Genomic DNA, 11,248 nt, shown 5'->3' with positions numbered 1-11,248 from the left:
TTTTGTCAAAAATTATCTGGAGAGCTGAATAAAGGCCTATCGGTCATTTTTGACCGAACAGTACAAGTGTAAAAAAAATTGTACCAAATAAAGTAAACAAAAATTAAAAAAAAAAAAATTCCCACAGAGAGTACCCCCCTAATGACGAAAAGTCAGGGAGCCTCAAGTCTCAGAATCACACGCTGAATTTTTATAACATTATAGAATTTCAAAAACGGTCATTTTTGACCTAACAGAACAGCAGGGTTAACAAACTGTATTTGGTCTTGTAAATGTTACATGCTGCTGATGTATAAACTGGATGACAACACATGTTATATGCTCGTGGGTACTTGGCTTTACAGAGGATTCACATACAATGGATTTGTTTGCAAAAATGTCTCTAACTCTCCCATTCATAATGGAACGTGCAGAAATCCATGTGTTTGCTCCAAAACAATATCTTAATGATTAGACTTTTTCAGATATACAAACTTCTGCAATAAAGTCTTCTGTATGTAAATCCACTGTTTTAAGAAGCCTTCCCACTAACTTTTTTTATTCAATAAATGTACAGTATGTGACCGTGAAAGTAATGTAGTGTTGGTGTAATAATACACTCCCCGATCGCCGCTCTCTCCGGTGTCCAGCGCCGTTCTGCTCCTCTTCTCAGTGACATCACCTCTCTGCGAGACCCGGAAGTAAATTTTACAGTGTAAGCCTATGGAGCGTCAGAACGAGGCCTCATTGGCTTTCATTGTAAAATCGATTTCTGGTTCATGCATAGAGCGAGCCAGCTAGTCACAATTGTGGTGATGTCTCTCAGAAGCGGAGAAGAACGGCGCTGGACACCGGAGAAAGCAGCTGTAGGTGAGTCTATTAACTCACACTACAGTACATGCACATACACACATGTACTGAATATAAAGTTAGTGGGACGGCTTTTTAGTCTAAACCACCATGGTATAAAATATCTAAAAGAAATAATAAGATTTGAATCCGTATTTAACAGGTAATGACTAGTTGGGTGCGGTGCACGGACGAGACTGCGGGTCGGTTCCCAAGTAACAGATGAAGTGAAGGTGGAAAGTAAATTACGAGGCCCCTTTTTGCGCTTGAAATGCGTAGGTCAAGTGTTACATTGTATTTTATATTTCCTTCTGGAGCGACATATCGAGATATGACGTAAAATGAGTGAGTGAATGAATGAGCGTCCTGAAATCTCATGCACACATTGCTTATTTTTTCCTTGCAAATTTGAAGCATATTCATGTCTGCAGCTTGTCACTTCTTAAAGCATTTTTGCAACATTTTTCGCCCATTCTAATGATTAATGCTTAAAAATAGCATAAAAAACGCCAGTGTTTTTTTTTTTATACCGCGTTTTTCCTGCGAATACATATTTTTGGTGTATAAATGTCTGCAGTAAATACTTAATATGTGCACATGCCCTCATTCTGTATTGTAAACGGAATTGAAATGTGCAGCTTCATAATCCTTATTTTGCTTCTCCAGTTTTTATTTTAAAAAAATATTAAAGTAATAAAGAAATTAATATTGGGATGGGTATAAAAATGTGCTCTTGAACTGTAGTACTGAAAGGCCTTTTTCAGGATTTCTTTCGTATTTCTGCATCGGTGATCTGATTGGAAAGCCATGTCTATAGGATAGCGGCAAATAGGACCAGTTAATTCTTTTATTATTGTTGTTGCCCTTTATGATTATTGTTGTAGGTCTGCTAAAACCGCAGTATTTAAGAGTCAACGGAAAATCGGCACTCGCCCAATCCTTAGGTTAGAAGTCCTTTATTGCATACATTTTGGATATTCTTCTAGCGGCGTGCAGGTAAAACAATGGCGTTAGGCGGGGAAGGAGCACGGACCACGGCCGTATCACATCTGTCTGACGCTTCTATGGGTCCGATCTCATTATCTCTACAGGACCACTGGTCTTGTGCCTCCTGGTCCAGCCTTGTCCCCTGCACTGAGTAGCAGCTCACTGTCTCTATACAGTGTACACAGAAAGATGCTATGTGGGACGGGGGTATACACAGCTCAACAACTGAGGTCTGCAGGAAAGAAAACTGCAGCACCCAGTAAACTAAGTGACACATCGCTGGAATCAGGGTCTCTTTCTCTACCTCATGCTGCTCAGATTTCAAAAACCTGCTGACAGATTCCTTGTACTTCTGTGTGTCTGTGTGAGTATCCTAATGGGATGTGGAGCAGCACAGCGGGGTTATAACACCTGAAAAATTGGATTGCACAATGGATCTGTGCAGAATGTCCATCTTCTAGCATGCAGCATTTACTGGAGCTTGTTAAAAATTCTTCCTTTTATACAGTCATGGTAATTTCCACTTGTAGTGGCTACAGGAATGCATGGAAGGCCAGAGACCTGTTTGATGAATTGTTCTAAAGTTATCACTTTGCATTGGTACATCTATCTATCTATCGTCTAAGGGGCACTTCTGTCTGTTTGTCTGTCTGTCACGGAAATCCCCAGCCAGCCGCGACCAATCAGCGACGGGCACAGTGCAGCCGTGAAATGGCCGCTCCCTACTCCCCTGCAGTCAGTGCCCGCTCCATACTCCTCTCCCAGTCAGCGCCCGCCACCCACATAGTGTTTTAGCAGTCCGTTAAACCAACTGCGTTACACTGCAGCATAACGCAGTCTAACGCTGCTATTAACCCTGTGTGACAAACTTTTTACTATTGATGCTGCCTATGCAGCATCAATAGTAAAAAGATATAATGTTAAAAATAATAAAAAATGGTGCTATTCTCACCTTCCGCCGTCCACCGAGGCGCGCGAGCGGCGAGGCTGCCGCCAGCTTCCATTCCCAGTGATGCATTGCGAAATTACCCAGATAACTTGGCAGTCTCACGAGACCGCTAAGTCATCTGGGTAATTTCGCAATGCATCTCTGGGAACGAAAGCTGGCGGCAGCCTCGCACGCATCGGGACAACTTCGGTGGACGCCGGAGGGTGAGTACACAACAATTTTTTATTTTAATTCTTTTTTATATGGTGCCCACACTGCTGTATACTACGTGGGCTATGTTATATACTGCGTGACTGATATATACTGCGTGGGCTGTGCTATATACTGCGTGGGCTGTGCTATATACTGCGTGGGCTGTGCTATATACTGCGTGGGCTGTGCTATATACTACGTGGCTGTGCTATATACTACGTGGCTGTGCTACATACTACGTGGCTGTACTATATCCTGCACCCTGAACCCCCGACATCCTGCGACCAATCAGCGACAGACGCAATCGAGCTGCGAATTAACGCGGGATTTTAACCACTCTTTGCTGATTGGTCGCGGCCGGGCGTGACAATCAGCGACAGGCGCAGTCTGGCCGCGAATTGGCGCCAGATTTGAACCACGCTTCGCTGATCGGCCAGCCGAGCGCGACCAATCAGTGATATTGGCACGGAATTTAACCCCCACTCACAGCGCTACATACATACATACATACATACATACATACATACATACATACATACATACATACATATTCTAGAATATCCGATGCGTTAGAATCGGGCCACCATCTAGTTCTATATTAAAATGTAAAGCGCTGCGGAATATGTTAGCGCTATATAAAAATAATAATTATTATTATTGTTATTAGTCTGAGGAAGATGAATAAACACCGGAGGTGTTCTGTCCGGCTCTAGCTGTCTGCACTCCTGATTGTGGTTACTTTGTAATAAATCTGAGCCCAATCTGCCTTGTCTGCTGCCTGCACCGCTCCTGTGTAGTTCTTGTACTTCCACCTTTCAGAGCAGTCAGGTAAGAGTCCGCTCTGTGCCAGGTACTACAATGTAGCATTATATATTGACGCCTCGTATTGTAAAGGTTATTTCCAGCTACATGTACGCCACTTCCCACTATATATCTGCTGCTTTACAGAACTAAATCATTAAAATCCCAGTATAGGGAAGCTCCTGCTATGTGTGCTTCCTACTTTGTCCTCCTGACTTTGCATGTTCTATAGCACAATGTAGCGCTCTGCAGAAGAGACACTTTACTTGTTGTGTTGGATCCAATAATCCGCAGTCATTAGTATAATTGACTAGTGAACCTTGCCGGTATTCATGAAATCTGCCAATCAGCATTTATCTCGATTGGTCTAGTTTTACATTTTGAACAGGGCTACTGTAGCGTCATAGAGGATTAATCCGAGTTTTGTAATGGAAAATCTCTCATTTCCACCATCCACTCTCCTTGTGATGATTAATGCCTTCCATTTCGGCAAATGCCCGATGATCAGCTATTTATGGGCAGGCTTTCCATGCCAGACTCATGGTCAAAGATATACGAAAGAACGCTAACTGTTCAGACTGTATTGGATGAGATTCGGTGCTTGCAAAAAAATGACCATGTTCTGCTCCCCTTACACACCGACGCGCACACACACACACACACATTGCTCAAAACACTATAAGGAATACTTAAACAACGTATTGTAGCTCCAAGTCTATCACACTTCTGTGAAATCAACCTGTTCAGTTATGAACCAACACTGATTGTGTATCAATTTCTCCTGCTGTCGTGCAAATGGAACAGACTACGGGTAGAAATGATAGGCAATTAACAAGACAACCCCTATAAAGGAGTGGTTCTGCCGGGGGGGGACCACAGACCATTTCTCTGCTCGCATCCATTTTAGCTGTTGTTTTGGTCACTTTTGCATTTTGCCATTGCTCTCACCCCTAGAGGTAATGTACAGTAGCATAAGGCAGTGTCTACAACCCACAGAAGTTGCTCAGGTCGTACACCTCATCTAGGATTACACATCAATGCGAGCTGCGGCAAGAAGGATAGCTGTGTCAGTCAGTACAGTGTCCAGAGCATGGAGCAGATACCAGGAGACTAGCCAGTACACCAGGAAACGTGGAGGGGGCCGTAAGATGGCAACAACCCAGCAGCAGGACCGCTACCTCCTCCTTTGTGCAAGGAGGAACTGGAGGAGCACTGCCAGAGCCCAGCAAAATGACCTCCAGCAGGCCACAAATGTGCACGTGTCTGCACAGATGGTTATAAACTGACTCCATGAGGACCCAACATCCACAAGTGGATGTTGTGCTTACAGCCCAACACCATGCAGGGCGATTGGCATTTTGCCAGAGAACACCATGATTGGCAGATTTGACATTGGCACCTTGTGCTCTTCATGGATGAGAGCAGGTTCACACTGACCACATGTGACAGAGTCTGGAGACGCTGTGGAGAATGTTCTGCTGCCTGCAACATCCTCCAGTTTAGTAGTGAGTTAGTTATGATGTGGGGATGGCATTTCTTTGGAGGGCCGCACAGCTCTCCATGTGTTAGCCAGAGGTAGCCTGACTGCCATTAGGGTCTGGGATGAGATCCTCAGACCCATTGTGAGACCATATGCTGGTGTGGTTGGCCCTGGGTTCCTTTTAATGGATGACAATGCTAGACCTCATGTGGCTGAAGTGTCAGCAGTTCCTGCATGATGAAGGCATTGAAGCTATGGACTGGCCTGACCGTTCCACAGACCAATCGAGCACATCTGGGACATCATGTCTCATTCCATCCACCAATGCCTCGTTGCACCACTGACTGTCCAGGAGTTGACTGATGCTTTAATCCAGGTCTGGGAGGAGATTCCTCTGTAAGAAGCATTTCAAGGTCCTGGAGTGGACTAGCCAGTTTTCAGGCCTCAACCCAATAGAAAATCTTTGGAAGGAACAGAAACTCAATGTTGCCCAGCGACAGCCCTGAAACCTGAAAGATCTGGATAAGATCTGTATGGAGGAGTGGGCCAAAATCCCTGCTGCAGTGTGTGCAAACTTCGTCAAGAACTACTGGAAACATCTGACCTCTGTAATTGCAACCAAAGGTTTCTGTACCAAATATTATGTTCTGCTTTTCTATTGTATCAAACACTTATTTCATGCAATAAAATGCAAATTAAATATGTAAAAGTCATACAGAATTTTTGGGATTTTTTGGACCTGTTCAGCTGGTTTGGTTTTGCGAGAGTCTAAAGGTACCGTCACACTCAGCAACTTTGCAACGAGATCGACAACGATCCGTGACGTTGCAGCGTCCTGGATAGCGATCTCGTTGTGTTTGACACGCAGCAGCGATCTGGATCCCGCTGTGCCATCGCTGGTCGGAGCTAGAAGTCCAGAACTTTATTTTGTCATCAGGTCGGCGTGTATCGTCATGTTTGACATCAAAAGCAACGATGCCAGCAACGATGGCTGGGGTCCCCTAAGACAAGAGCGAAGCAGATAAATCTCTTCTGTCTTCTTTCAGTTCCCACTGTAAGGCCATGTGCACACGTACAGTATTTTTCACGTTTTTTTCGCTATAAAAACGTGATAAAAACGCTTACATATGCCTCCTATTATTTACAATGTATTCCGCATTTTTTGTGCAAATGTTGCATTTTTTTTCCGCAAAAAAAATCGCATCGCGGAAAAAAAAGCAACATGTTCATTAAATTTGCGGAATTGCGGTGACTCCGCACACCTAGGAATGCATTGATATGCTTACTTTCCGCATGGAGCTGTGCACACCATGCTGGAAGTAAGCAGATTATGTGCGGTTGGTACCCAGGGTGGAGGAAAGGAGACTTTCCTCCACGGACTGGGCACCGTATAATTGGTAAAAAAAAAAGAATTAAAATAAAAAATAGTGATATACTCACCCTCGATGTCTTCCCGCCTCTCAGCGGTGCACGCTGCCGGTTCCGTTCCTATAGATGCTCTGTGTGAAGGACCTGCGATGACGTAGCGGTCCTGTGATTGGTGGCGCGACCGCTCACGTGACCGCGACGTCATGGAAGGTCTTGCGCGCACCATCTATAGGAACGGACGCCGCTGAGGACATCGGCTGTCTGCAGAGGGTGAGTATAACCATTTTTTTTTTTATTTTTTTTTTTATTTTTAAACATTCTATCTTTTATTATAGATGCGGCATAGGCAGCATCTATAGTAAAAAGTTGGTCACACTTGTCAAACACTATGTTTGACAAGTGTGACCAACCTGCCAGTCAGTTTTCCAAATGATGATACAGATCGCTTGGAAAACTTTAGCATTCTGCAAGCTAATTACGCTTGCAAAATGCTAAGAAAACCGCAAAAAACGCAAAAAAAAAACGCGGATTTCTTGCAGAAAATCTCCGGTTTTCTTCAGGAAATTTCTGCAAGAAATCCTGACGTGTGCACATACCCTAAACTTGGAAATTGTGATCTCTGAGAGACCACAGGTATGAAAAAACAGGGGCTGACCCATTACTGCCATCATCTGTTCTCCAAAGGAGTATATTTTGATAGCAGTGCAGCCAAAAACAGGCAAATAAGGGATGGAATGAACGGGCTTGGAAGCCACTTTCATGTAATCTTTACAGAAATTAAGACAAATCACCTAATAAAGTGTTTTGGTAAGTTTCATCACTTTTCAGGCAGGACAAATTTTATTAAAAAAAAAATGTAATTGAGAGTTTCTCTGTAGTTAATTTTATGCATCTTTTGACCGTCCAGAGTCAGAAATGACTGTAGCCGTGAACAGGTTTCCACTATACCTGCTCCTCTTTCCGGTGCAGATTGAGGGTATGTGCACACGTATTGTGGAGGACTGCGGATTTTTCCGCAGCGGATTTGGAAAAACCGCAGTTCAAAACCGCTGCGGTCTTTACTGCGGATTTATCGCGGTTTCTGCTGCGGGTTTACAACTGCAGTTTTCTATTGGAGCAGGTGTAAACCGGCAGCGGAATCCGCACAAAGAATTGACATGCTGCGGAATGTAAACCGCTGCGTTTCCGCGCGTTTTTTTTCCGCAGCATGTGCACAGCGGTTTTCATTTCTCATAGGTTTACGTTATGCTGTAAACTCATGGGAAACCGCTGCGGACCTGCAGCAAAAACCGCAGCGTGTGCACATAGCCAATTAGGTGGACTGGTTCGCTCCGGCTCTTGTAATTTTCACCCGTTTTTTTTCCCCCTAATCTAGAGGTAGTGTATAAACGATAAGTCACAGAATGCTCCAGATTTCGGGTGTAAAAGCCAGAATTAATGAATTCCCCTGAGTAAAGTATTAAAGGGAACCTGTCAGATTGAAACCCAGTGTTAATTGTTCCTGTGATGTTATGGAGCAGGATGAGCTCGGCTGCTCAGTGTTTAGCTGTGTGATTCTGTGTAACTTGTGATTTATGTAATGTAAACCTCTACTTATTACGTGGTCCCGCTGGGATTGCCGGCCTTCCTGTGTAAGTGTGTACAAAGACGGCTGTCGATCATGGAGTAGGACCGTCTACTTGTTTCCAGGTTGAATATCAGACAATAAATTACAACTTGCCCAGGATCTTATCCTCCAAAACGATATATTGAGCTGCCCCTCCTGCCGGCGGTACTGTCCCTTGGTAACTCTTTTCATCGTCTTGCCATACCTACTACATGACGAGAAGCGCTCCACCGTACAGGGAACATGCACCCATCTCATAATAATAAATACCTAAAGTAAACGCTTGTAGATGGTAAATGCAGTGTGTAATATCCAGAGCCTTTCTGGAAAAGTCAGGCCATCAGTTTTGTAGATTTCAGCAGTGATGTTTTCTTGTTTCTGTAGATCCACCATGAATGATGCATGTAATAGTCAGAAATGTTTATTTCATTAGCTCCTGCTGGCAGGGAATAATACGGGATGGATCGTTTTGTGTGCGTAACCTTTCTGAACACTTAGAATAAAGCTCACGCACATATTCTGTCTTTGTTCTGTGCCTTTCAGATAAGAAACAGAAATGTCATCTGACGCCACCTCCCCTGTTACCAGCACATCCAGTGAGACGCCAGTATCGCCCCAATCTCCAGAGTCTCCAAAGACCCTTAATTTACCAGGCCCCCGACGAGTAAGAGATCGCTCTCCTTCTCCTATGAGACACCTCATACCTAGTCCACTCCCAACCAGACGTACAAGAACATTTTCTGCGTGAGTCTATTTATCTTCTTGTCTGTAGTATGTTATCATTTTATATGGTTGCAGAATATTGATCTAGGTAAACGGCAAAATGAATCTGGTTTTGTTCCAAAACATTTAACATTAGTATTTAAAGCAGGGGTGTCAAACTGCATTGCTCGAGGGCCGCAAACCATGCGTGTTTTCAAGATTTCCTTAGCTTTGCACAAGGTGCTGTAATCATTATGTGTGTAGGTGATTAAATTATCACCTGTGCAGTACAAGGAAATCCTGAAAACATGACCTGTTTGCAGCCCTTGAGGAATGCAGTTTGACACCCCTGATTTAAAGGGAATCTGTCACCTGGTTTTTGCTACCCCATCTGAGAACAGCATAATATAGGGGCAGCGACCCTGTTCCCACCTATGTGTCACTTACTGCGCTGCTTGCTTCAGTTTTGATTCTGTTTTCTCTGCTGCAGGTCTAGCGGATCTCTAATGCTGACCTCTGTGTAACCCCACCCACATCACTGATTGGCAGTTTTCTGCCTATGCCCAGTAAACACATCTGCCAAACAGTGGTGGTGGCGGGGTTATATAGAGCTCAGGAATATGGAGAACTACATGGCAGCAGGGTGTCTGTCTCTAATTATGCTGTTTCAGATTAGGTGGCAAAAACCTGGTGACAGTTTTCCTTTAAAATAAAAAATATTAAATGTCAGTGTCGTAAAAATAATTAATAATAATATTAAATAAGTAATTTAATAGTAATTAATAAATAAGTAATAATCTGCATTTCTCATCCTAAAGCAACAAGAGTCATCTCTCTAATTTTTCTGCTTGCCTTGCATTCAAAGCGCCTCTGTCGCACAGGAGCTGTGTACGCATGATAGTTGCCAGGTGTTCACCTGGCACTCACTGGTGGACAAATTGTATGGTGCAATTTCTCCTGTTACCCCTGTAAAAATAAAAAAAAAATTGGGCTAAAACAACATTTTTGTAGGAAAAGTGTGATTTATTTTTTTTATTATTATTTTCATAGCTCAATATTATAAACTGTGGATCACCTGGGGTTTCAAAGTGCTCACCACGCCTCAATATACATTCCTTGAGGGTTCAAGTTTCCAAAATGGAGTAACTTATAAGGGGTTTCCACTGTCTAGGCACATTAGGGACTCTCCAAACTCGACATGGTGTCCGCTTTCAATTCTATACAATATTGTGTTCATAAAGTAAAATGGTGCTCTTTCCCTTCCGAACCCTGCTGTGCGCCCAAACAGTAGTTTTCCCCCACATATGGGGTATCAACGTGCTCAGGAGAAATTGCACAACAAATTTCGAGGTCCATTTTCTCCTGTTACCCTTATGAAAATGAAAAAAAACGGGGTCCAAACTTAAACATTTTTTTGTTAAATGTAAATTTTTTTTCCTTCCACATTGCTTCAGTTCCTTTGAATTACCTGAAGAGTTAATAAACTTAAATGTGGTTTTGAACAGCTTGAGGGGTGCAATTTTTAAAATGGTGTAATTTTTTTTTCTGTCATATAGGACTCTCAAAGTCACTTCAAATGTTATGTGGTCCCTAAAAAAAAATTGTTGGAAAATTGAGAAATCTTTCGTCAACTTTTAAACTTATAACTTCCTAGCAAGAAAAAAATTGTTTAAAAAATTGTGCTGATGTAAAGTAGACATGTGGAAAATGTTATTTATTAACTATTTTGTGTGACATGACTCTCTGATTTAAGGGCATAAGAATTTGAAAATTGCAAGATTTTTTTCCAAATTTACCAATTTTTAACAAGTAAATGCTATTCATATTGAACAAATTTTATCACTATCATGAAGTACAATATGTCATGAATCAGTGGGATCCATTGAAGTGATCCAGAGTTATTACCACATAATGTGACACTGGTCAAAATTGTAAAATTTGCCCTGGTCATGAGGGTGATAACAGGCTTGGGGAGTAAAGGGGTTAAATAGATCTTAAACCTTAGGAGGCAGATGGACTTGCTTTGAAAATCCATACCAGGTATGGCCTTGTAAATTGCTCAGTTTATTATCAGGTCGGAAAACTTTTAAAAAGGTCTGCACCACCACAATAATCGGAGTGGGAAATAATATCATGTCCCCATGTACATTTCTCGCCATGCCCTCTCTGTTGGTGCACCTGAAGGTTGTGTCCTGAGCAGGGTGGATAAAAATCAATGTTTTTTTTTTTTAAAAAATCAAAAAAATCGGATTTTTTTTTATTTAAATCGGATTTTTTTCAATAAACTGCTTTTTGAGGAAAATATTTTACCATCCACAGGTTCTTCCATCATGAG

General features: G+C 42.6%; 1 protein-coding gene across 2 annotated transcripts in view; it reads left to right on the top strand.

Moving 5' to 3' along the window:
• CARHSP1 (calcium regulated heat stable protein 1) overlaps window positions 1-11,248 on the top strand; it is a 54,362-nt gene that overhangs the window by 24,366 nt on the left and 18,748 nt on the right. For both annotated transcript variants that reach the window (XM_069734007.1, XM_069734010.1), the window contains exon 2: window positions 8,755-8,955. In XM_069734007.1, coding sequence (XP_069590108.1) covers window positions 8,768-8,955 — 188 coding nt within the window. In that variant the 5' untranslated portion in view covers window positions 8,755-8,767. The remainder of the gene's footprint in view (window positions 1-8,754; window positions 8,956-11,248) is intronic.

The sequence above is a fragment of the Ranitomeya imitator genome, chromosome 7, assembly GCF_032444005.1.
Source record: "Ranitomeya imitator isolate aRanImi1 chromosome 7, aRanImi1.pri, whole genome shotgun sequence".
NCBI lineage: Eukaryota > Metazoa > Chordata > Amphibia > Anura > Dendrobatidae > Ranitomeya > Ranitomeya imitator.
Note: the sequence above shows the minus strand (reverse complement) of the source record. Positions and strands in the feature narration are given on the sequence as shown.